The sequence below is a fragment of the Mauremys mutica genome, chromosome 1, assembly GCF_020497125.1.
Source record: "Mauremys mutica isolate MM-2020 ecotype Southern chromosome 1, ASM2049712v1, whole genome shotgun sequence".
Classification (NCBI taxonomy): Eukaryota; Metazoa; Chordata; order Testudines; family Geoemydidae; genus Mauremys; species Mauremys mutica.
The window spans coordinates 205,660,957-205,685,481 of record NC_059072.1 but is presented as its reverse complement, the minus strand read 5'-3'; the positions used below and the strand labels follow the sequence as shown (position 1 = coordinate 205,685,481).

The 24,525-nt window shown below is 43.8% G+C and overlaps 1 protein-coding gene across 2 annotated transcripts in view; it reads right to left on the bottom strand.

The window, feature by feature from the left end:
* Window positions 1-24,525, bottom strand: part of LOC123362167 (interferon-induced GTP-binding protein Mx2-like) — a 35,606-nt gene that overhangs the window by 10,075 nt on the left and 1,006 nt on the right. Inside the window, exons 2-11 of one of the 2 annotated variants that reach the window (XM_045002520.1) lie at window positions 24,140-24,252; window positions 21,427-22,193; window positions 15,900-16,092; window positions 13,299-13,436; window positions 11,783-11,937; window positions 10,051-10,189; window positions 9,374-9,572; window positions 8,264-8,342; window positions 6,566-6,688; window positions 444-585 (exon numbers count right to left, since the gene is read on the bottom strand). In XM_045002520.1, coding sequence (XP_044858455.1) covers window positions 444-585; window positions 6,566-6,688; window positions 8,264-8,342; window positions 9,374-9,572; window positions 10,051-10,189; window positions 11,783-11,937; window positions 13,299-13,436; window positions 15,900-16,092; window positions 21,427-22,092 — 1,834 coding nt within the window. In that variant the 5' untranslated portion in view covers window positions 22,093-22,193; window positions 24,140-24,252. The remainder of the gene's footprint in view (window positions 1-443; window positions 586-6,565; window positions 6,689-8,263; window positions 8,343-9,373; window positions 9,573-10,050; window positions 10,190-11,782; window positions 11,938-13,298; window positions 13,437-15,899; window positions 16,093-21,426; window positions 22,194-24,139; window positions 24,253-24,525) is intronic. The other variant, XM_045002519.1, reaches the window with a different exon arrangement.

Here is a 24,525-nt window from a genome sequence, read left to right as displayed (position 1 = left end):
ATGTTTTGAGCTGATGTTAAAGTCAAATTTCTGTGAGACAGTCTTCTCCTTTTAGATCTGGATTCAGTAAACTATTAGCAGACTGGATGATCTGTGAAACATGGGTGTTCTTTAGGTGGCTATTTTATTACTCATAATTTGCTAGACTTTAAACCATAGACTTTAAAAAATCTTTTTAACATAAGTTAGTCAAAGAATCAAGGGCATATTGTCAGCTGGTGAAACTGTCCTTGCAACATTGACTTCAATGGAAATGGAGGGAATCCATCGATTTCAATGGAGCTATGTGAGTTCACGCCAGTTGGGGATCGTGGTAGATAAATTTTCATCACTTCAAGTTTTTAATTTCATTAACGTGATCTATTAGCTGTCTTACAACTTCAGTCAAAAGAAGTGAAGTTGAGTATTTCATAGCAGCTTCACAGGCAAGCCCCTGTACTTACCAGTCAATGCATTGTCATCAAGTATCTTCCCCCATTTTTGAAACTCTGTGCGGATTTTTGTAAACAGTCTAATTTCATTTTCAAACAACTTTTCTTCTCCCACCACTGCACTCCCAATGTCTTGATTAAACAGTTTGATTTTCTGTAATAAGATTTAAAAAAACACTCTAAATTCTGTAAAGGCAGCATAGCTAAGCAAGAGTGAACTTGATTCCATTTTCCTTGTGGATCAAGGCAATCTTTTATTAAATTCCAATCAGTTAGATTTATGCAAAGCCAATCAAGATTGGCGGAGTTACACAGCTATCAATGCTGAGGGCCTATTTTTTTCCCGCAGAACCTATATTACTGGGAGGACATTCAAAAAGAACAGTATCCAGACTGACTTGCAGATCCCAGGTTGAGATTGCATGCCTGGCAGTTAGAAAAAACAACCTTCATCTTATATTTGTAAACTGAGGACGTGTGTTATGGAAATCATTGAGACATAACCACAGAACGCTATAATGTCATATTAACCAAGTTCTGTCCAGCGTTGAACTGCTCTACAAGTCAATGGGATTTGCCCTGCTAACTCATTTTGGTGCTTTTGAAAATCCCAACCTAAATCTTAATTCACCTCCTTTGTCCCTTTCTCTTTACCCTAAAAGCTGATCTAACAGCAGCCAAGATTTTCAGAAATGGTGCCTATAACTAGGCTCCTAAATCCAGATTCAGGCACCTGTACAAGTGGCCTGATTTTCGTGGCACTGGGTGGGTGCCCAGCATTTTTGAAAATCAGATCATTTGTTTGAGTGCCTATATGTGGCTTGAGGTATCCAATTTTAAACACCTACTTTTGAAAAACTTGTTCTTTTTTTTTCTTTTTTTTTTAATTTACTGCTCCTGACAGCCTTTGAGTCTGAAGTTGTCTAGTTATCAGCCAGGACAGTAGATGTATGCGCTTCTCCACCAGCATTCTGTCCATGTGCCTCAGTCCTGTTCTGGAGGGGTAGTTCATTCTCAATGTTCATTTAGTCCTTGGTTTCTTTGCTGAGAGAGCTGGCATATCAGCATGGATTGTGAGGTTTCTTTTTTCCTCACTGTGGACACTTGTCCACTGAGAACTGCTGAGACCACCAACTCATTTCATACAGACCACTGAGCAGCCATCATAGCAATTAGCAGTAACAATTTTGCAGAGTGAGCAATAGAGCCAGCAATAGCGAGGCTGGGTAGAAGCTGCCGTACGTTATCCTACTTTTGTTAGTTTCATTTTTCTTACTGGGAGATGTGGTTTTGTTGGGGGCCAGCTAGATATGTGGATATGAAGATTAAAACCTTTGAGTTAATATACTAATCTCAGCTTCCCCTATCCTGAGTTGCCCTGAAATTTATATTATGTGACCAAAGCTCTTGGCTGTCTCAGGAGCTCATGGTCTGTATTATTTCTTCTGAATATTATGTCACCTGGTTTCCCTGTTCCATTTTGTATTGCTGCCTACTTGAACTCAAAGGGTTAAATCAGTCTGGAGTTGGGGACTAGCCTAGGCAGAAAACAGACTAGGATTAACTGATCAGGCGGTTTCAGGTACCCACCTTCACAGCAGCTAAGAGAGCCATGGGGCCATTACTGGGAGATGTTACTTCTAGGCGCCAGTGAAATTAATGTAATCCAAGGATTCTCAAACTCGATTGCACCATGACTCCTTTCTGACAGCAATAACTACTATACAACCCCAGGCGGATCGTATAGAAGCCTGAGCCCACTGAAGCTCCGCTGCCCCGAGTTGGGAGGCCAAAGCCAAAGGACTTCAGCCCCGGGCAGAGGGCCTATAACCTGAGCCCTGACACCCAGGACTGAAGCCCTTGGGCTTGGGCTTTAGTCCCAGGCAGTGGGGCTTGGGCTTCAGCCCCAGACCCCAGCAAGTCTAACGCCAGCCCTGGCAACCTCATTACAATAGGGTCATGACCATAGGCGCCAACTCCGTGGGTGCTCCGGGGCTGGAGCACCCACAGGGAAAAATTGGTGGGTGCTTAGCACCCACCAGGCAGCTCCCTCCCCCCCCCGTCCCAGCTCACCTCCGCTTCTGCTCCGCCTCCTCCCCTGGGCGCACCTCGTGCCTGCTTTTTCCCCCTGGCTCCCAGTGCTTGCCTGCGAAACAGCTGATTCACGCGCCAAGCGCTGGGAGGGAGGGGGGAGGAGGGGGACGCGGCACGCTCGGGGAAGAGGCAGGGCCGGGGCGGGGATCTGGGGAAGGCGTCCAATAGGGGCAGGTAGGGGGTGGAGACTTTGGGGAAGGGGTTGGAATGGGGGCGGGGAAAAGGTGGGGTGGAGCAGGGCCTGGGGGGCACGAGCACCCACCACCACCGGGAAAAGTTGGCGCCTATGGTCATGACCCACTTTGGGGTCCCGACCCACAGTTTGAGAACCGCTGATGTAACCCATTTGCCTAATAGTGAGCTCTCTCTTTAAGAGACCCATAGGGGGAGGTATGTTGTGTGTTTAGGTCACTGTTGCTCGGCAGATTTAGCACTCCACATCCAGAAGCTTCTGGAATTAGATGTGGTAGTTTTGGGTCCGCTCCAATAGGTTCCCTGTTGCTGGGGTCAGACTGCCTGAGGGCAAGCAGTCAGGGCAGCTGCTTGACAAAGGGCCATGTGCCCTGGGGGGCTTGGGAGAAGCTGAGCCCAGGAGCAGGCAGCAGGTTGTTTTCCTTAACTCTGAAGCATTTTGCAGCAGGTCAGTGATACTGTCAACCCTCCAACAGGCAATGTTAATTATGGACAGGGGAACTTGGGAGGGAAAAATAATTTATCCTATTTTCGTTTTATACTTTGAATATTGTTTGACTTTAGCCAGGCTGTTTTAGTTAAATTGTCTCAAGTAGTGCAATGCACCAACTTTTCTTTCAATGTGATAATGGGGAAGGAGTCATTTGTGTTTTGCTATCCTCAGTTTTATATTTTCTTGTAACAGCGTTTTAAAAAAAATATCTATATACTTACCTGCATAGGTGCTGACTCTGTGGGTGCTCTAGGGCTGGAGCACCCATGAAAAAAATTAGTGGGTGCTTAGCACCCACCTCCCCCCTCCAGCCACCGGTAGCCCTGCTGATCAACTTCTCCCTCTCCCTCCCAGTGCCTCCCACCCGCCGTGGATCAGCTGTTCCATGGCGTGCAGGAGGAGCTGGGAGGGAGAGGGAAGAGCGGCGATGGGGGGTGCTCAGGGGAGGGAGCAGAAAGAGGCAGCAAAGAGGTGGGCTGGAGGTGAGAAGAGGCGGGGTGGGTGTGGCCTTGGGAGCAGGGCAGGGCCAAGGGCGGAGTGAGGGCGGGAAGAGGTGGGGTGGGGGTGAGGGTTTGGGGGAAGGGATGAAGTGGAGGCTGGACCGAGGGCAGAGGGGGTGGGATTGAGCACCCCCACCCCTCCCCTAGAGAGGAAGTCAGTGCCTATGCTTAATTTAATGGTTGGTTAATCAGTTAGCTGACTGGCTAACATTGATTTCAGCAGAGGAAGAATCTACATGGATTCCAACAAGCAAGCGGAGGGAAGATGTTGTTTTTGACTCAGCAAACTGAATAGATTTGTTGATCAAAGACTAACTGAGATTCGGGTGAACTCAACCTAAGCTTTTGGGAACTCTCAGTTTCTTCTCACTGTTTCTGTGGGGATTGAACTGTTCAGATTTTAATTTGTTTTCATTATTTATGTTAATGTACAACTGTGAAGATAATGCCTGTGGATTATAAAATAGCCATGTTAGGCTGTAAAATTAAATTACTGTTATTTGTTTCTTTATCATAAGATTTTATAAAGTTGTTACTTAAATTAATTTCTTTTGGGACTTGAACGTGGGGAGGTTGACCCTGTGCAATCCTTGCTGAAAATCCTTAGAGACTGAATTCTGGGTCTCCAGCTACTTTTCTATGGGAGTTGGATTTTTTTAGGGACTGGAGAACGGCAATGAAGTGAACTTGAGCCCACTCAAAGATTCTGTTAAGCAGTTTTGTTTTGCCAAGGCTGCAACCTCGCAGACTATATCCAAGGGAGGGAACTTCAAGTGACAGGGGAGGGGTGGCCCTGAGAGTGTCTGTAAAACAGCTGACACTGTTTCATTCAGAGGTTTCATTCAGAGGCAGAGGAAGCTTGTTGCAAGCAGTGTAGACTGGTTCTCCCAACTCAGGGATGGGGAAAAAGTTAGATCTGCCTGAGCTGTGGACAGAGAGGTTAAGCTTGGGTAAGGGAATATGCGTGTAAGTCTCTGTTATTTTATATCCATTTCCAGGGCCGGCTCCAGGCACCAGCCGAGCAAGCTCGGGCTTGGAACAGCAGATTCTACAGGGCGGCATTCCAGCCAATCCTAGGGCGGCATGGCAGGTTTGTTTTTTTTTTTTGGTTGGTTCTCCGATCCGGCTGCCCTGTAGGGCGCGGAGGAGGGGAGCGCCCTGCAGCAAACTCGGCAGGGCAGCCCGCGTCCTTCCCTCCCAGCCGATCGGAGCGGGGCAGAGCCCTCCCAGCAGGTGGTGCGGCGGGAGAGGCTGCGTGGCGAGTGCCCCGCTGAAGCCCTGGCCACCCCCCTTTTCTCTCTCCCCCCCTGCTCCCTCCCTCTCCCCCCTATTAGACCAGGCATGCACTCTGCAGCACAGGGAGTCCTCCTGGACCCTGGCACTGGCCGCCCTGTAGGTTTTTTTTTTTAAACCTGTTTTACTGGCCATGCCGCTCCGCGCGCCCCCACCCCAATTTGCCGCTCCAGCTGCACTGGTTTTTGGGTTTTTTTCTACCCTACTTTGCCGCTCCAGCAGTGCCACAGGTTTCCTCCCCCCCTTGCTTTGCCGCTCCAGCCGCGCCTTTTTTTGTTTTGTTCCCCCGCCCCCACTTTGCCGCTCCGTGTTTTGTTCCCCCCACTACTTTGCCGCTCCGGCTGTGCCGCAGGGTTGTTTTTCTTTTCCCCCTGCTTTGCCGCTCTGCCGCCCCGTTTTTTTTTTTTTTTTGCTTGGGGTGGCAAAAAAGCCAGAGCAGGCCCTGTCCACATCTCTTAAGTCCTGTGAATCTTTTGGGTAAAATACATCCCGCTTTGTTTTGAAGTGTTTCTCTCTTCCAGAGGCAATGCATGGTGGTGGTGCTGGGGTGTGTGTGTGTGTGTGTGTGTGTGTGTGTGTGTGTGTGTGTGTGTGTGTGTGTGTGAGAGAGAGAGAGAGGAGAGGCATGTGGGGCCATGTGGCCCTCCAGATGTCTGCCAGGGTTTGCCAGCCCTGCTTGGTCACATGGTGCTGCTGGAGCCTGAGCTGCACCCCACAGGGAAAGGCGGCAGCAACAGCTGGGATCTGCAGGGAGGGGGCCACTGCTTTCTGGGATGGGGTGGGGAGGAGAGACTGAGGGTAAGTGGGGGAGCCTTCCTCGGGGGGGGGGGGGGAAGGCATGACTTGAGCTGTTCCGGGGGTGGCCGAACCTTTAAATTGTGCCCCCTCCCACTATCAGCACTTATGGGTGGTCTCTGCTGTCTCCCTGCAAACATAGGGTAACATGTAATCCCAGAGGAGAACTTTGGCAGGGCCCAAGATCAGCTGGACCTGCTAAATAGTACGGTTGGCAGCCAGGGAGGTGTAACCTGGAGACCCAGTCAGAGAGTGATTGGATCACAGCATCCCACCCCAAAAAGAAGTAGAGGCACGGGCCTGTGTCCTGATGGGGGTGCACTTGGGGGACTGGAAGAAGGTCTCTGTGGGAGCAGCCTACCCAGGGACTGTGTGAACAGCCATTCACCACAGTAGGTCTCATAAAGTTTAAGGCCAGAAAGGATCGTCGTGATCATCTAGTCTGACTTCCTAGACACCGCAGACCACCAAATCTCACCCACCCACACCAGTAATAGACCCATAACCTTTACATAGGGTTTATAGTAAAGAGATAGGTGGAAGAGCTTCATCACACTGGACACCATGAGCCAAGCACATCCATGGTTTAAATTCAGGGATGCACTTAGGTTTATGTGTGTTGTAAGCAATGAAAGCCCTACAAACTGTTGATGGCAGAAATGAATTTGTTCCCTTTGAAATTCCTGAGCTTATCAAAATCAGGAAAGTTTAGTAATTGTTCAGCTCTCTTTGCTGTGCCACACAACCAAATACATATTTATACTTACATCTATTAGGAAAAACATCTTCTCGTCTTCTGCTTTTGGTGTGCCTTTGCCATATTTGAGTAACTCTTCAGTTGTTTTTTGGAGTTGAATGTTTATTTGCTCTTCTAAAGCAGGCAAAGATTTCTAGGGGAGAAAAAACAACAATACTTGTACAGTTTGGACAATTCCATTCTTTGAAAGAAATAGACCATTTCAGAGTGTGACACAGAGATCTATGAATCTTGCACTGCCCTTAAAAGTCGAGGTATGCTCTGTAGTCTAAACCAACACTGCCTGGACTGAGAAAAGAATGGGGAAGGTTTAAAGTGTGGTGTTCTTCAGTGATTTTCTTACATAAAAAAGCAGTGTTGCTTTGCTGGTCTAGTACAGCATCCTATTTAGAGAACCAGTGCAGCTCAGCAACCTTTTCATTATTATTAAACAGTTGTTTATAAAAAGCACACATCGTATCTAAAATATATCATATTTACTGTATATAAATTATTCAGGATTCCAAAAGTTGACAATTATAATAATAGTTCCCTCTTGTTAGCACTATTCATCCATAGATCTCCAAGCACTGTACAAAGGAAAGCAAGTATCAGAATCCCTATTTTAAAAACAAGTATCAGGGGGTAGCCGTGTTAGTCTGTATCCACAAAAACAACAAGGAGTCTGGTGGCCCCTTAAAGTCTAACAGATTTATTTGGGCATAAGCTTTCGTGGGTAAAAAACCTCATTTCTTCAGATGTATGGAGTGAAAGTTACAGATGCAGGCATTATATAATGACACATGAAGAGAAGGGAGTTACCTCACAAGTGGAGAACCAGTGTTGACAGGGCCAATTCGATCAGGGTGGATGTAGTCCACTCCCAATAATAGATGAGGAGGTGTCAATTCTAGGAGAGGCAAAGCTGCTTCTGTAATGAGCCAGCCACTCCCAGTCCCTGTTCAAGCCCAAATTAATGGGGTTAAATTTGCAAATGAATTTTAGTTCTGCTGTTTCTCTTTGAAGTCTGTTTCTGAAGTTTTTTTGTTCAAGAATAATTACTTTTAAATCTGTTATAGAGTCTCCAGGGAGGCTGAAGTGTTCTCCTACTGGCTTTTGTATGTTACCATTCCTGATGTCCACTTTGTGTCCATTTATTCTTTTACGTAGGGACTGTCTGTTTTTTTACCCACGAAAGCTTATGCCCAAATAAATGTTAGTCTTTAAGGTGCCACTGGACTCCTTGTTATTTTAAAGACAGGAACACTGAGTCACAGAGAGATTACGTGATTTGCCCATGGTTAAACTGTAGGTCAGCAGCAAAGCTGAGAACAGAATACTGGTCAGCTGACTATCGGTGGGTAAAATTTTTCAATGAATAATTTATTCACCTGAAAAATTAAGTTTCACTCCACCCAATAGTTTCAGCTGGGGAAGAGCTGGACTTTTTCAATTTACTGACAAATTCCAAACATTATTGGAACCAAACCAAGTAATTCCCCTGGCTGGCATCTGAACTGAAAAATCCATTATCTGCCCAGCTTGACACCTGACTGCCAAGCCAAGGCTCAGTATAGTGGACCATGTACTTCCAGATTGCCATCAGGCAGGGTAATTAAAGGCTATTCATAGAAATAATTTCTACAGGCCCAGTCCTCCAAAACTGCAGGATTGGGTCCTATTTTTCAAAAAATGGTTACTCATGTAAAGTGTTTCTTTGGTAGCTTACATTAATGTGTTCCACAAGCTCAGCTGTAAGCTTCTCTGCCAAAATGGGGATAGTAGCCTTGTTTTCACCCAGAAGAACTCTGAAACAGAATAAGGAATATTAATAGAGACGACTCGCATTTGCCAAACAAGAGAGCAGTGTCTTCCCTAGTTCTGCCACACAAAACAGGTAAATACACCTCTACACCAATATAACGTGACCCGATATAACAAGAATTCAGCTATAACGTGGTAAAGCAGCGCTCCGAGGGGGCGGGGCTGCGTGTTCCGGCGGATCAAAGCAAGCTCAATATAATGCGGTTTCACCTATAACTCGGTAAGATTTGTTAGCTCCCAAGGACAGCGTTATATCGGGGTAGAGGTGTACAGTTTCTTCTGATCAAGCAGGGGAATGCTAGTTAAGGTGAAGCCGTAGCCTCACTACATCCTGCCAAATCTGCTTTTGTGCAAGATTAGATCTGAAATGATGAGCAGTTTGCTGAACAGACTGAGAACAGAAAAAGGTTCAGAACTGTAACTTCAGAAAAAAATCATGAGATAAAAATATCCACCTTTAGATGCTGTATTATAAGAATGTATGTACTGCTCTATATGGTAGGGATACTCATTCAGAACCACTTCCGGGTTCAAAAATTCTCTTTATACATGAAATGCAGAAGAGCAATAGTTTGTGGAGGAGGACAGTGTTCTCCTGACACAGACCATATCTTTCCTGCGAGTTTCCTCATTCTTTCCAGTGGATAGAACGATATCCATTAACACCTGAGCCAACAAAGCACTTTAAAGCCTGTGCTTAACTTGACTCCTTTGGGATTACTTCAGAGTTTACTGGTCACCATGTTTTTAAATGGTTTTCTGAATCAGGGCTTAAATCAAAATTGAATTGAAAAGAAGTTAAGTTTAAGAGAAGTAATTTGACATGTAAATTCTTCCTTACATTTTGGAAATCTCTACCACACAGACAATGCAAACAAACAAAAGCCCCACCTCAAGCTAAGTTTGAGGATAATTCTCATCGTGGGCCTAAGCTAAATCCGACAGGAGTCGGCAGGAATCTTTCCATTGATCTCAATGGACTTTGGATCAGGCCCTTTAACTGTTTGAAAACTACCTAAAATGTTCATGCTGCTCAAAGAAAGCTCTCTCCTTCTGGATTGCAGAGGCCAGGGTGAGCTTGTCACGAATATCTTGCTGCCCACGACATTTAACAATCATATAACCCTTCCTTAGGTGGATGACAAGGTTTTGTACGATATCAACAACTGACGACTCAGTTCCTCTGTCCACCAAATCTGGTTTTGTTAGGATCCCTGAGAAGTAATATGATGAGAAGATTAGACATGCACAGAAATGAATGATGGGAAAGTGAGTATCTAGTTACCCAATGCAGCATTGTTCCTGACAGCATATGCTAAAGAGATTTCTCCAGCGGTGCTGTAAGTTCCCTCCCCTCCCCCCAACCTCTCTCTTCCCCCCACCTTTTTCAGGAACACCTCAGGGATATCAAATTAATAGCAGAACTTTTACAATATTAACTTTTAATCTTTTCAGTTTTCAAGATATTTATAGGCATAGTATCAATGGCAGTAGGTCCCCAAATTAAGCTATCCCTTTAGATATTGGTTCCCTTTTATCGGTGTGCAAAATTCATGTTATTTCATACTGGTTGTCTTTTCCTCATAGCGGGTAATTCTTTCCAGGGTTAGGGCAGGGTCGGAAGAATATTAGAATGCCATGAAAAATGATCTACTTTCCCCACATTTGCAGTTTTTTAAAAGTATGTCTCACCTAGAGTTCTCTCCCCATCAGGGTCTACCTCTTGAGCCATTTTCAGTGCCTCTGTTGTTGCGATATCCACATTACTTGGCACCACTACCAAATTTATAGTCTCTTGCTTCGCAATAAATTTTTTAATTAGGTTTTTGATCTGTAATAAAGTATGGTAAGAAAGAAATACAGTAAAGTTTGATGTGACAAATGCCATTGGATGCCAGGCTCCTCATCATCTGACTAGGTGGAATGTCATACACATAATGGATACAATCATACAATAGAAGCTAAGGTGCAAATTTCAGCGGCTGAATTCAGCCTGATTATCTAAAGGTAATCCAAATGTATAACATGGTCCAGAACAGACTGCTATTATATCGGCCGTGGGAAATTATCATAAAAATGTACTAGACCAGGTGCACAATCTATTTGATGATGAATATGCTAATGATATTTTACCTGCATTAGAGACAACCAAATTCTATTGTCTAAATTCACAGCTAAGAAAAAAAAATCAAGTTGGAATATATTGACACGTCAAGATCAGATAAAATGTAGAGCTAAATACGTCCATCTCAAAAGTGTACCTATCAAAAGAAAACAAAATGTCTTGTCTTTGTCTTTCAGTGAGAGATTGGTAAAAAGTAAATAAAACTGACATGAAATTTGGCTGTTTTTCCCCCCATGTTTGAATCCCAACGATCAGAGTTTCTCATGGTTTTGTGTTGTTTTGCCAAATGTTCACACAGCTCTACTTATATTGAATTCATGTAACTATTATCTGCTTACTCCTCCTGCCGAGGTGGAGTATCCAGATGATACATCAAACACTACCCGCCGATCCCACGGGTAGTATAGACATATCCCGAGTTTCCATAAATCTTCCCTTGTCTTCTATATTTCCCTTCAACACCATTTTCTGTCACGTTCAAAAAGTAAGATGCTTTATCTCACTTATTTTGCAACTGGAGAATGTGGGCCATTCAGGACAATTGACATGTGCAGCTGGTGTCACACCAATCATTTTATTGTGGATAAAATGAGTAGAGTTGTACAAATTACTATAGTAATTTCATCACAAAATAAAGTCTTACTGCACTGAGAGACAGTAAAATTAATGGAGCCAGTTTGTCTTTTCCTTACTATACACCATGGTCCTCCGTTGTAGAAGAATACACTAGACAGAGATTTCTTTAATTATGAGCCTTCCTTTTGCTAAATTTTGTCTGTAGGGCTGACCAGCATGTGTTTCATTCTAAGTGACCATCACTCTTATTTGCAGCACTTCCTCCACCAATAACTGTCCTGTGTGTTGTCTACAACATCTTTAATGCTGGTTGTGAGGCAAGTTAACTGTACACAATACTATTGTCTAGATCAGTGGCGGGCCGCGAGACAGTTTGTGTACATTGACTGTCCATAGCTCCCAGGGGCCACGGTTCACTGTTCCCAACCAATGGGAGCTGTGGGAAGCAGGGCTGCCCAGAGGATTCAGGGGACCTGAGGTCTTTGGCGGCGGGGGGCCGCCGCTTCAGCAGTAATTTGGCGGCTGGGGGGGTCCTTCTGCTCCGGGACCCGCTGCCGAAGTGCCCCGAAGACCCTGACGGGCCGTGTGTGGTCCGTAGGATGCAGGTTGCCCACCACTGGTCTAGATCCTCCAGCAAAATCTTCTGTTTAAGATAATTTGTGCATTTGATCTCTTCTAATGTAACTTAGCTGTTTCCTAGCTCAGAACATGTATGTGCATTACCTGTTCTCCAATGTCTTGTGGCTGATTTCCTACAGCCACCCTAGCAATCCCTGGAAGATCAATCAGTGTCAGATCTGGAACATTTGGAGAGCTAATTTCGAGGGAAATTATTTCTTGGCTAATGCCCACTCCTTCACCAGCTATTGCATTCTGGGCTACAAAGGAGGAAAGGGAAAGACAAGAAAAGCAAACTTTAGAAACTCCTCATGGGAATTTCAGATTAGAACATATCAGAACGGGAAAGCTCCTGTTGCCCCCTGGGATTTTCTTTATTTTATTTTATTTTATTATTATTATTATTATTTTTTTTTTTAAAGAAAGGCATTTTGGAATCCAATCCTGCCCACACAAAATCCCATGGAAATCAATGAGATATGATTGGACTCCTTTTCAGATTTGAGCCTTAATAAAAATTGAAGAATACACTGTCTACGAATTAAACTTTCAGAAATCTCAATGTACAAAAATCAAATACATGGAGCTGTTTTTATAAAAATAATAATATAGTGATACAATAAAATACTTAACATTTACATAATTGGTTCCTCATCTCCAAAATGCTGGACACGCATTAGTTAATCCTTGACAACCTTGCCAGGTAGCAAAGGATTATTATACACATTCTATAAAGGGATGCAGTGAGGCACAGAGATTAAGTGACTTGTCCAAGATCATATAGCAAATCACTGGCAGAGCCATGAACAGAATAGAAGGATATTGAGTGCCAGTACTCTGTTTTAACAATCAAACACCACCTCACAGAAGTGTAGAGGTACATACAACTGATTTGTTAATTCAAAATAACATCATTTTTATATCAGAGGGGTAGCCGTGTTAGTCTGGATCTGTAAAAGCAGCAAAGAATCCTGTGGCACCTTATAGACTAACAGACATTTTGGAGCATGAGCTTTCATGCATGCATCCGACGAAGTGGGTATTCACCCACGAAAGCTCTTGCTCCAATACGTCTGTTAGTCTATAAGGTGCCACAGGATTCTTTGCTGCTTTTATCATTTTTATAGCTGTGTATTTCTGCTATTTCTTGATATCAAAATAAATAATTTCTCATGAAAAACCTTCAGTCACATAATTAGCTTATTTGACTTTTATGTCACTTACCTTGCTACCATACCGGGTTTTTTTTAATTATTTCTTGAAAACCTCAGAGAATAAATATATATGTAAAAACAAACAATGTTATGACCAATAACAATGTAGGTAACTACACAAGCTAAGACAAGGACAATCAAACCTTAAGCTTCAGGGCATAAGCTGATAGCCCTTGGGGTAGGAGAGGTGTTTTCTCCCATCATGTAAAATGCTGCAATGCCACTAAGATCAGCTGAGTTGTGCCGCTTTATTCCAGCTGTGAATGTGGCTCCCTGTGTTCTTTGCATTCTCAGCAGTCATAATCAAGGTGTTAATTTGGGAAATGTTATGCTGCCTAACAGAAGGGAATAAAGGATGAAAAGGAGGATCTGATGAATTAAATCAGAATGCAATAAATAGCACTTACCTTTTCTTATTTCCTTATCCACCACTGAGGGATTGTGGAGTTCTTCATCTATATCCAGGTATCTAATTCTCCCTTTCCATTCCTGCTGAGGAGCCAGTTTTTTCAGTCTGAGCACTAAGGGACATCTGGTGGTAATACCTGCAGTTGTCCATAAGGAGAGTTAATTCTGTTAACGATCATCCTTGTTACTTTGAAAGGGTGCAGAGCACCCCACAGAATGTAGCTTTTCCCACAGTATGCAGAAGAATGCCCAAAGCGCTTCAGTGTGTTCACACAGCTCACACACTGGAATATCTGAGAGTTGGGAAAGCAGGCTGGGCATTGGTAATAGGTAATAATTGGAGATATACCAATCTCCTAGAACTGGAAGGGACCTTGAAAGGTCATCAAGTCCAGCCCCCTGCCTTCACTAGCAGGACCAATTTTTTGCCCCAGATCCCTAAGTGGCCTCCTCAAGGATTGAACTCACAACCCTGGGTTTAGCAGGCTGATACTCAAACCACTGAGCTATCCCTCCCCCATAGGGCAGTGAGAAAACTATCATCCCATTTGTATGTAGCACTGTGCAGTGACCATATTTTAAAAGTTCTGTTTTGAAAGATTTCACATTTGTTTGAAAGCTATTTCACATAGTTAAAGTGGGTAATGGAAACCAGTAATATATATCTGGAGAGAGAGGAAACTTTAAAGGTGTGCGTATTGCTAGATGTTTTATACTTTTAAAAATAGCTGTTTAGTATCATATCCCTACTATAGAATTGTACCCTGATCCGGTTCTATAGTAGGGAGATCATTTTATATTGCATCGGCTTGTTTAAATATTCTGTAGATGTATTAATTTCCATAGATTTTTAAGAGTACTTTCTATAGAACCCTGTTAAGAGTGCTAGTGACAATGTAGGATTCAGGCCTGTATTTTCACTTGAGATAGTATTTTGGGTTTTGCTTGCTGTTTAATTTTTTGATATACATACATTCTTACTAATATGTGTGAACAAAGGATAAAGACACTGTGTATGTTGCTTCTGCCTAGCTAGATGGGTTTGTTAGTATAATGGGAAGAGATAAGAGCAGTTAAAGTGTTACTGGGATGGTGGGAGTATAATATACAAGCAAGCAACTCTTATCTCAAGGCAAGATCAAGCAACCAGTCGGGACGGGCAAGGGCGGGTTGGGAAAGATAAAACAATAAAAGGCCAGAGAAACGCCTGCCCTTGACCGTAGCACATTCTCATTCCTTACCCCTCCCTTGGGGTACAAAAGAGGTTGGACGAAGACTCCAGACCCATGGACACCCCCCCACCCCCCAACAGAACATGACCATAAATTGTAAGCGGTGGGCATGCATTTCAGGTATAATTATGCCTGCGGAGGAGTGGGGGACAAGACACTGTGAAACATGCTCTGCGGCATCAGAGTTATGGTATACACACTTGCTGGAAACTAACCCAATAAACATCACATTGCCTGCACTTTGGACTTCTAGTCTTCTGTTTCCTGTCTGCGTGACAAGAACCAGGGGAGAGGGTGAAGGGAAAGCCCTCTAACAAACCCTGTTTAATTTTAATAGATTTTAAGGCCAGAAAGGATCATTATGACCATTAGTCTACATAACACAGGCCATAGAATTGCACCCAGTGATTCCTGCATCAGGCCAATATCTTCCTGTCATGCTAGTGAATATCTTTTAGAAAAACATCCAGTCCTGATTTTCATTTTCATAGACCCCTATTGGTTTCAACTCTATTAATCTCCATGGCACTTTCCCTTCGGGAATAGCAGCCAAACTTGACAGATACAAAAAAGGAGGAGACTTCCACTCTGGCCAACCTCACACCCAGAAGGTGTGAAGATGAAGCAAAGATGTGGAAGAATGCTCTGGAAGTACTGTGGTTTACCTGCCGTGTCCCTGGCAGTTCTTCTATTGTTAGACAGAGTAAAGTGGTTCAGAATAACAGCACCTTTTGCAGAGCTTTAACATAGTGTCTTTCGTAAATACCTGGAACACAATGCATGTGTCTCCTGTTTAGACACTAGCTTCAGCATATGCTGTCAGATGGTCTTTTGAGTGCCCATACTGCTGCCTCTGCTTGGGTCATGAGAGCTGCAGTCAGGTGTCCTCCTGTGCCAGCACAGGCGTCTCTGGAACAAAGGTTACTATTATCTGGCTAAGGAGCAGTTGGTTCCCTCCACACAATTACCTCTTCTGAATATAAAGTCAACATCGAAACAAAACATTTTGATGTTATTGAATCTAAATGCTTCAACTGACTCAAAATAATGTTTCCAAAAGTTGTTTCACAATTAAGTCTGGAATACAAGGTTTTATTCCCTTAGGGAACGAAAGCAAATATCAAAATAGTGGAATTTCCCACAAAAGGGATATGCCAGTTGCCGCACAGTTCTCATCATAACAGTGTTTTCTGTATGATGGGATTGGGAAAATACAAATTCTTTTGGGTTGTGCCAGGGACGAATCTTAACCCAACTTTCAGTGTCCCCAAGCTGACATGAATTACAGAATATCAGATAGAAACACACCACTGCGACTCGGGGAAGAGTCAGATTTCTGACATGAAAAGCTAAGAGGTAAATTCTTACCACTGCCTCTAGGAAGAGCAACCCCGGACAGGGCTTCTAGAACCGAGCTTTTTCCAGAACTCTGGTCTCCAATCACTGCAATTGCTGGCAAAGCCAGGTCCTTTTCTACTCCGAGGGCTCTCAGGGAGTCAATGAGATCAATACAGGGACGGACTCTCTCCTCATATTGGTTGTACAAGGTGTGTTCTGCATTCTGTAGGAATAACATTACATTTCATTTGAGCTTGTTTCACAGAATCAGGCATAGTTAAACATGTCTATGCCATAAATGATGTACATCAGCAGCAAACTGTACTTCACCCCACCATACCACTCGCTTTGTACTGTGAGCTACAAGCCTTCTGAAGTATTCTTGACAAGGTAAACATGTTTCTGTAAATTCAGCAAAATTTATCTAATTTGCACCAATATCTATTGCAAATTACTGAATTTTATAAATTGGCAAGTAAGTGAATACACAATAAGAAAAGCAAGAACAACACCCCATCAAATGTCCTTTGTTCAGTTATTTTTGGTAACTGCATTTTTTTCTTTTCATAGAATCATAGAATCATAGAATTCAAGATCAGAAGGGACCATTATGATCATCTAGTCTGACCTCCTGCAAGATGCAGGCCACATAAGCCGATCTACCCACTCCTTTAGCAAGCGACCCCTGCCCCATGCTTCGGAGGAAGGCGAAAAACCTCCAGGGCCACTGCCAATCTGCCCTGGAGGAAAATTCCTTCCCGACCCCAAATATGGCGGTCAGCTGAACCCCGAGCATGCGGGCAAGACTCTCCAGCCATACCCTCTGGAAAAAGGTTAAGAATATCATATCATTGACCCATTGTACTATTTACCAGTGTGGCACTTAATTGACCTATTGACTAAGCCCGTTATCCTATCATACCATCTCCTCCATAAACTTATCTAGCTTAATCTTAAAGTCATGGAGGTCCTTCGCCCCTACTGTTTCCCTCGGTAGGCTGTTCCAGTATTGCACTCCCCTGATGGTTAGAAACCTTCGTCTAATTTCAAGCCTAAATTTCCTGACTGACAATTTATATCCGTTTGTCCTCGTGTCTACATTAGCACTGAGCTGAAATAATTCCTCTCCTTCCCTGGTGTTTATCCCTCTGATATATTTAAAGAGTGCAATCATATCTCCCCTTATCCTTCTTTTGGTTAAGGAAAACAAACCGAGCTCCTCAAGTCTCCTTTCATACGACAGGCCTTCCATTCCTCGGATCATTCTAGTGGCCCTTCTTTGTACCCGTTCCAGTTTTAATTCATCCTTCTTAAACATGGGAGACCAAAACTGCACACAATACTCCAAATGAGGTCTCACCAACGCCTTATATAACGGGACTAGCACTTCCTTATCCCTACTAGAAATACCTCGCCTAATGCAACCCAAGACCGCATTAGCTTTTTTAACGGCCACATCACATTGCCTACTCATAGTCATCCTACGATCAACCAGGACTCCCAGGTCCTTCTCCTCCTCCGTTACTTCCAACTGGTGCGTCCCTAGCTTATAACTAAAATTCTTGTTAGTCATCCCTAAATGCATAACCTTACACTTCTCACTATTGAATTTCATCCTGTTACTAATACTCCAGTTTACAAGGTCATCCAAATCTCCCTGGAGGATATCCCGATCCTTTTCCGAATTGGCAATACCTCCCAACTTGGTGTCATCCGCAAACTTTATCAGCCCACTCCTACTCTTGGTTCCCAGGTCAGCAATAAATAGATTGAATAAAATCGGACCCAAAACCGAACCTTGAGGAACTCCACTGGTAACCCCCCTCCAACCCGACAGTTCCCCTTTCAGTACTACCCTCTGCAGTCTCCCCTTTAACCAGCTCCTTATCCACCTCTGGATTTTCATTTCGATCCCCATCTTTTCCAATTTAACCAATAATTCCTCATGCGGTACCGTATCAAACGCCTTACTGAAATCCAGATATATTAGATCCACCGCATTTCCCTTGTCTAAAAAATCTGTTACTTTCTCAAAGAAGGAGATCAGATTGGTTTGGCACGATCTACCTTTCGTAAATCCATGCTGTAATCTATCCCAGTTGCCCTTGGCCTCCTGCTCCGTAACCACTCTCTCTTTTAAAATTTTTCCATTACTTTGCATACTACAGATGTTAAACTAACAGGCCTGTAGTTACCCGGGTCACTTTTTTTCCCCTTCTTGAATATAGGAACTACATTAGCTAATCTCCAGTCAAACGGTACAATCCCCGAATTTAGAGATTTATTAAAAATCATCGCTAACGGGCTAGCAATATCACTCGCCAATTCCCTTAATATTCTAGGATGAAGATTATCCGGGCCCCCCGATTTACTTCCGTTAAGCTGTTCAAGTTTGGCCTCCACCTCAGATACCGTAATGTCTACCCCCATATCTTCATTCCCATCGGTCCCTCTATCACTATTCCTTAGCCCTTCATTAGCCTCATTAAAGACCGAGGCAAAATATTCATTCAGATATTGTGCCATTCCAAGATTATCCCTAATCTCCACTCCGTTTAAAGTTTTAAGCGGTCCCACTTCTTCCTTCTTGGTTTTCTTCCTATTTATATGGCTAAAAAACCTTTTGCTATTGGTTTTAATCCCCTTCGCTAGGTCCATCTCCACCCGTCGCTTTGCCTTTCTCACTGCATCCCTACACCCTCTGACCTCCATAAGGTAGGTTTCTTTGCTGATCCCTCCCATTTTCCACTCCTGGTACGCTTTCTGTTTTTTCTTAATGACCCCTCTAAGACGCTTGGTCATCCAGCTCAGTCTAAAACTGCTACCTACGAGCCGTTTTCCCTTTCTCGGGATACATGCCTCTGACAACTCCTGCAATTTCAACCTGAAGTAACCCCAGGCGTCATCTGCCTTTAGATCCCTAAATATGTTGGTCCAGTCCACTTCCCTAACTAGTCGCCTTAATTTAGTAAAGTTAGCCCTTTTGAAATTGTAAACCCTAGTCTCAGATGCAATATTGATTATCCTCTCATTAATTTTGAAACGAATTAGCTCATGATCACTCGAGCCAAGGTTGTCCCCTACAACTATTTCCTCAACAAGGTCCTCATTACTCACCAAAATCAGATCTAAAATGGCATCCCCCCTCGTCGGTTCAGCAACTACTTGATGGAGGAATTCATCAGCTATTATGTCTAGGAAAAGCTGAGCCCTATTGTTATTACTAGCATTTGTTTCCCAATCTATATCTGGGAAGTTAAAGTCTCCCATGATCAAGCAGTTCCTATTAGTGTTTACCTCCTTAAAAACATTAAAGAGCTCTCTATCCGTCTCCAAGCTAGATCCCGGCGGTCTATAGCACACCCCAATCACTATCCCGGGTGAGGCTCTGGTAGTTTTCTTCCCCAATGTGACCATTGCCCACACAGACTCCGTATTATCCATTGCATTGCTAGTTATTTCATTACATTTCACCTCATTATTGATATACAATGCTACTCCCCCACCTTTACCTTTGCATCGGTCTTTCCTAAACAGCACATACCCTTCCATACCTGTACTCCAGTCATGGCTATCGTTCCACCATGTTTCTGTTATTCCTACGATATCCGGTTTCAATTCTCGGACCAGTAGCTCCAGTTCCTCCATTTTATTACCTAAGCTTCTCGCATTGGTGAACAAACATCCTAACTTTTGCTGTTGGGCTCCTCTCACTCTTTTCACCCAGCTCGGTAGGGACACAGTACTACCAGTATGACCTGTTGATCTAGTATCTGTCCCCCCCCCTTCCTTACACCTAACCGTCCCCCTCTGGCTATATCTGTTGTTATCTTGTTGTTCTCACTCCCAATGTATGATTCTATGATTTTATTTATTTATAATGCATCATAATGTGCTAGTTCATGTAGATATAGTAAAATAATGAAGGTCTTAGTAATAAGAAACCTCAGTACATGATCCCTATTAAATCACTGCTGTGTGCTCTGGAGAAATGTACAGTTTGTATGTGAGTCAGAGTGTGCAGAGATAAGTGAGGTTCTGCTGTAATTTCTTTATGGGCTAACAGCTGGTCAGTATCTTTTCGATTATTATGTTGATCCTTCCCGTACCTCCTCCCTTCCAGGGAAGAATATTGTGCCCTGGGAAAGAATGAATCACCTTTTTTAAAAAAAAGGTGATTACTTTGATGTCGCTTATTACACAGCAGGTGGTATGTGAGACAACACGAGGACTCCACTTTTATTAAACAAAACTGGCTGTTTATTAGAGCAGTTATTTACAGTGCTGTTCCAACTATATTTTAGCGTCCCTGACTGTGCATACAGTCTGACTTCCTGCTGCCTCCTCCAAATTCTTCCCGCAGGCAACCTCTCTTCAGCAGGGCCGGCTCTGTGTATTTTGCTGTCCCAAGCACAGCAGTCAGATGGCTTTTGGCGGCACACCTGCGGGAGGTCCGCCAGTCCCGCGCCTTTGGCATACCCGCCGCCAAATTGACGCTGAAGCCATGGTAGCAGAGGACCTCCCGCAGGCATGCCGCCAAAGGCAGCCTGACAGCCGCCCTCATGGCGACCGCCAGGCCACCCTCCACAGTTTGCCGTCCCAGGCACGCGCTTGGTGCACTGGTGCCTGGAACCGCCCCTGCTCTCCAGGTTTCAAGCAAGTTGCTGCACTTAAGGTACCCATGTCACTTTGAGAAAACTAGTATTTTATGATTTAACAGGTCAGGCAGCTTCCCATCTTAATCTAAAATCTGGTATCTGTGTATGGAGATAAAAAGCTAAATTCTTATCTTCCACTCTGAATTAAGAACACTATTTCAAGAAATAGATATATATTGAAACAAAATACAGAATAGCTGTCTTTAGTGATAAGACAGACAATACTTATCACCATGGGGAAAATATTTTTGTACCCCCTGATCATAACTGCAATGCTTATTATCTAATATTATTTGACTGCTTTAATATAAACTTTTCATATGTCTATTCTGATTTTCTCAGTGTTAAACATAGAATATTAAATAAGAGTCTTCGTACTTCTATCAATTTCTATTGAAAGCACTGGAGCCTCATGTAAAAAAAAAAAAAAACAACCAAAAACTCAAATCCCATAATATCTGTTTAAAGTTTCTTAATGTGACTATTCATTAAGATATACATTCAAGGGGAAAGTTGGAGTTAGGTTGTGGCCCTTCTATTTTCTATGCCTACATTTTTTTACACCTGCAAATGAAATGCAGGGGCAAATCTTAGTAATTACACAACTAAGCACCTGGCCCCCAATCCTGGAAATATTTACGCATGTGATTTACAAAATACTATATGAGTCAAAGGGATTTACACATGTGTATGAAGTTAAACATGTGTGTAAGTGTTCATTTGCAGGATTGGTGCCCAGACTTACACAATCACACACAGAGACAGAACTGTTTTGATCTGTGTCTGCAGACTGTGTATGCAGAAGTGAGCCCAGACCACTGAAAATTCAGCCCTGACAGCAGCTGAACATTAATCTCAGAGTCATCAGTTTTCACTCAAATGCCAAATATGTGACTTGCCTTATTCTTTTGCTCTTGGAAATGATATATTCCCCCTTGCTGTTTCTGAGAAATATCATCAAGAGAAGATGACTCAGCCCGCTGGGCTGCTGCTATGTGTCTCTGAATCATTTCATTCCACTCCGGATGTGCATTCTGCACGCAAGGGTATGGCACTGCAGTAGCTCCTTTTGACTCTGTTGGTTGCAGTCTTGTTAAAGCTTCTTTTGACTGTGTTGGGAGTGATCCTGGAAAAACTGCTTTAGTCTGGGCCGGGAAATATCCTGGGAAAGCTCCTTTTGATTGGGCCGGGTGTGATCCTGCAAACATTGCATTTGACTGCGTTGAGAGCAATCCTGTAAAACCTGTGTTAGTCTGTGCCGGTGCGGGCGATGTTACAAAATTGTCTTCTGACTCTGGCGGGAGAGGTACTGCAAAACCGTCTTCTGACTGAGTTGGGAATGATCCCGCAAAAACTGTTTGAGTCCGTGTTGACAGCGATGCTGCAAAAGCTCCATTTGACTGTGGGGGGTGTCTTCCTCCATGGAATACTTGTGCTTCTTTGGCCATCAAGTAAGCTTCAGGCCTTGACTGTGCCGGCATCCTACGCAGTGATGGTTTATACATTACTTGTCTGCTTCTTTGCTTGCCAGATGAAGATGCCCAGCAGCTCTGGGACTTGTTCATTAACTGTCACTGAAAAGCAAATGTCTAGTCCAGCAACTCTTCTGTATTGCTCTGAAAACAATACGTGGGCTTGAATGGATTCAGCTCTGCAATAGTAATAACTAGGGAGAAAATCAAAACCATATTGTTATTGCTTGGGCCAGATCTTTGCTGGAACCAGCTGGTGTAATTCTTTTCAAACCAATGGATCTGTGTTGGTTTGTACCAGCTGAGGTTCTGACCCCTTATTTGTACTGCATCACTGTGCTGAGTTGGTCCAAAAAAATGCCAATTACTTTTAATGAGAGATTTTGAAACATTTTCCCAAATTTCCCTCAAAAATGCCTTTTTAACAATGATCAGGTCTCAAAAAATGATTTTCAATCATTTTTCTTTTTCATTTTAAAAAAATCAGAACATTTTGACCAAAGTTAAAAAAAATTGTTCCCCCCCCCACCATTATATTTGAAAAAACATTTTTTCATCAATAAAATGCTTTGATGGAAAAAATTGTGAGCAGCTCTAGCAGTGTGATAGAGGGTATGAGCAGAATGCTTCTGCCTCATGAGTGTCCTATTTAAAGCCCAGATACTGCAAATATTCACCCTCACACTTAAATTTACTTGGATGAGTTGGGAGTTTAGCACGTGTGTGTCTACAGCAGGGGTGGGCAAACTTTTTGGGCTGAGGGCCATATATGGGTGGGGAAATTGTATGCAGGGCTGGGGCAGGGGATTGGGGTGCGAGAGGGAGTGCGGGGTGTGGCAGGGAGCTCAGGGCAGGGGGTTGGGGTCCACAGGGGTGCATCAGGGAGCTCAGGGCAGGGGGTTGGGGTGCAGGAGGGGTGCGAGGTGCAGGCAGGGGGCTTAGGGCAGGGAGTTGGGGAGCGAGGTGCAGAAGGGGTTCGGGCTCTGGCCCGGTGCCGCTTACCTCTAGCAGCTCCAGGGTGGCAGCGGTGTGCACCAAGGCCAGGGCAGGCTCCCTGTCTGCCCTGTCCCCGGCCCCGCGCCGCTCCCGGAAGCACTGCGGCCCCTGGGGGACGGGGCGGGAGGCAGAGGGCTCTGCGTGCGCTGCCCTTGCCGTGCCTCCAGGTACCTCCCCCGAAGCTCCTATTGGCCATGGTTCCCCATTCCTGGCCAATGGGAGCTGTGGGGGGCGGTGCCTGGAGGCAAGGGCAACACACAGAGCCCTCTGCCCCCCACCCAGGGGCCGCAGGTACGTGGTGCCGGTGGTGCCATGGGCCAGATCCAAAGCCCTGAGGGGCCGGATCCAGCCAGCGGCTGTAGTTTGCCCACCCCTGATCTACCTGAATGGGGCCCAAATGGACAGTTGGCAAACAGAGGTAAGAAGCACAAACCAACACTCCACACTCCAGCCATTCTTTTTGTGGAGAGTTTCCATGAGCCTGTGGATTTAGAAAAATGACATTTCATTTTTCAAAAAGGCAAATCCGGCCAACTGGTGGCTGGCTCTTTACAAGTGGGCCACTCCCTTTGCTTAAAAGTGGCCTGTAAAAGAACAAAAAAGGGGTTGTGGCCTTTTTGCTGCATTATATTGTAAAAAGGAGAATTGGAAGTTTACTCTTTTTTTCTTTTCCTGTTTAGTTTTAATGTAGTAAAAATTCAGGTCTTGTCTCCCCTCTTTGTCCTGGAAGAATGTCTGGAGAAATAGGAGGTTCATGATCTCACAGTTACCAGACTGACAGAGAGGCAGTGATTTTCTTTTCTTTAATGCAGTTGGTTTAAAAATGGAGGGGACGTTTGTTTTATTAAAACCCTACTAAAGCGAGATGCTTGAAAAAAGAATAAGAAGAAAAAATTCTTTAGTGGAAATATCATAACCCTCGTCTCTTTAATTAATGGCTGATCCAGACTTCCGGCTATTCTAAAACAAGCCTATAGCAAAATGGGGAATACTAGACTTGACATTAGTTACAGTTCTAATGCATAAAAGAGGCATCAGGAAAAACAAAACAACAGACTTTAAAAAAAAACCCAACTATTTAGGGTTTTTTATACTTTATGAACAAGAAAAAATGGTATATGTCCAATTTTGTTTTTAAAGTCACCTTAAATCAACACTTTGCAGGCCTTCAGTCCTGGCCCTGAGGCAGCTGAGCTAGACTGGACAGCAATCAGTCCCAAAATGCTCCTGAAAACCCCTGTTGGTCAGTGGAGACATCTCATCCAAGGAAGAATACATGGTTGAAATAGGGACAATATTTGGAAATGAGAAAAATAAACAAAAAATAGAGCAATTTTTTGAAAAAATTGTCATTTTTTAACTAGCTATAGAGCTGGATGAATTTTTTTTTCAAATTTTGTGAAAAAATTATATTTTCCAAAAGTATTCCACAATTCTCTCCTCCTTTTTCCCACCCTCTTTTTGTTGTTGTTCATAGGCTGCCCGGTAATAAAGTCAGACATATTATTTTCCTCCAGAGCAACCTGTACC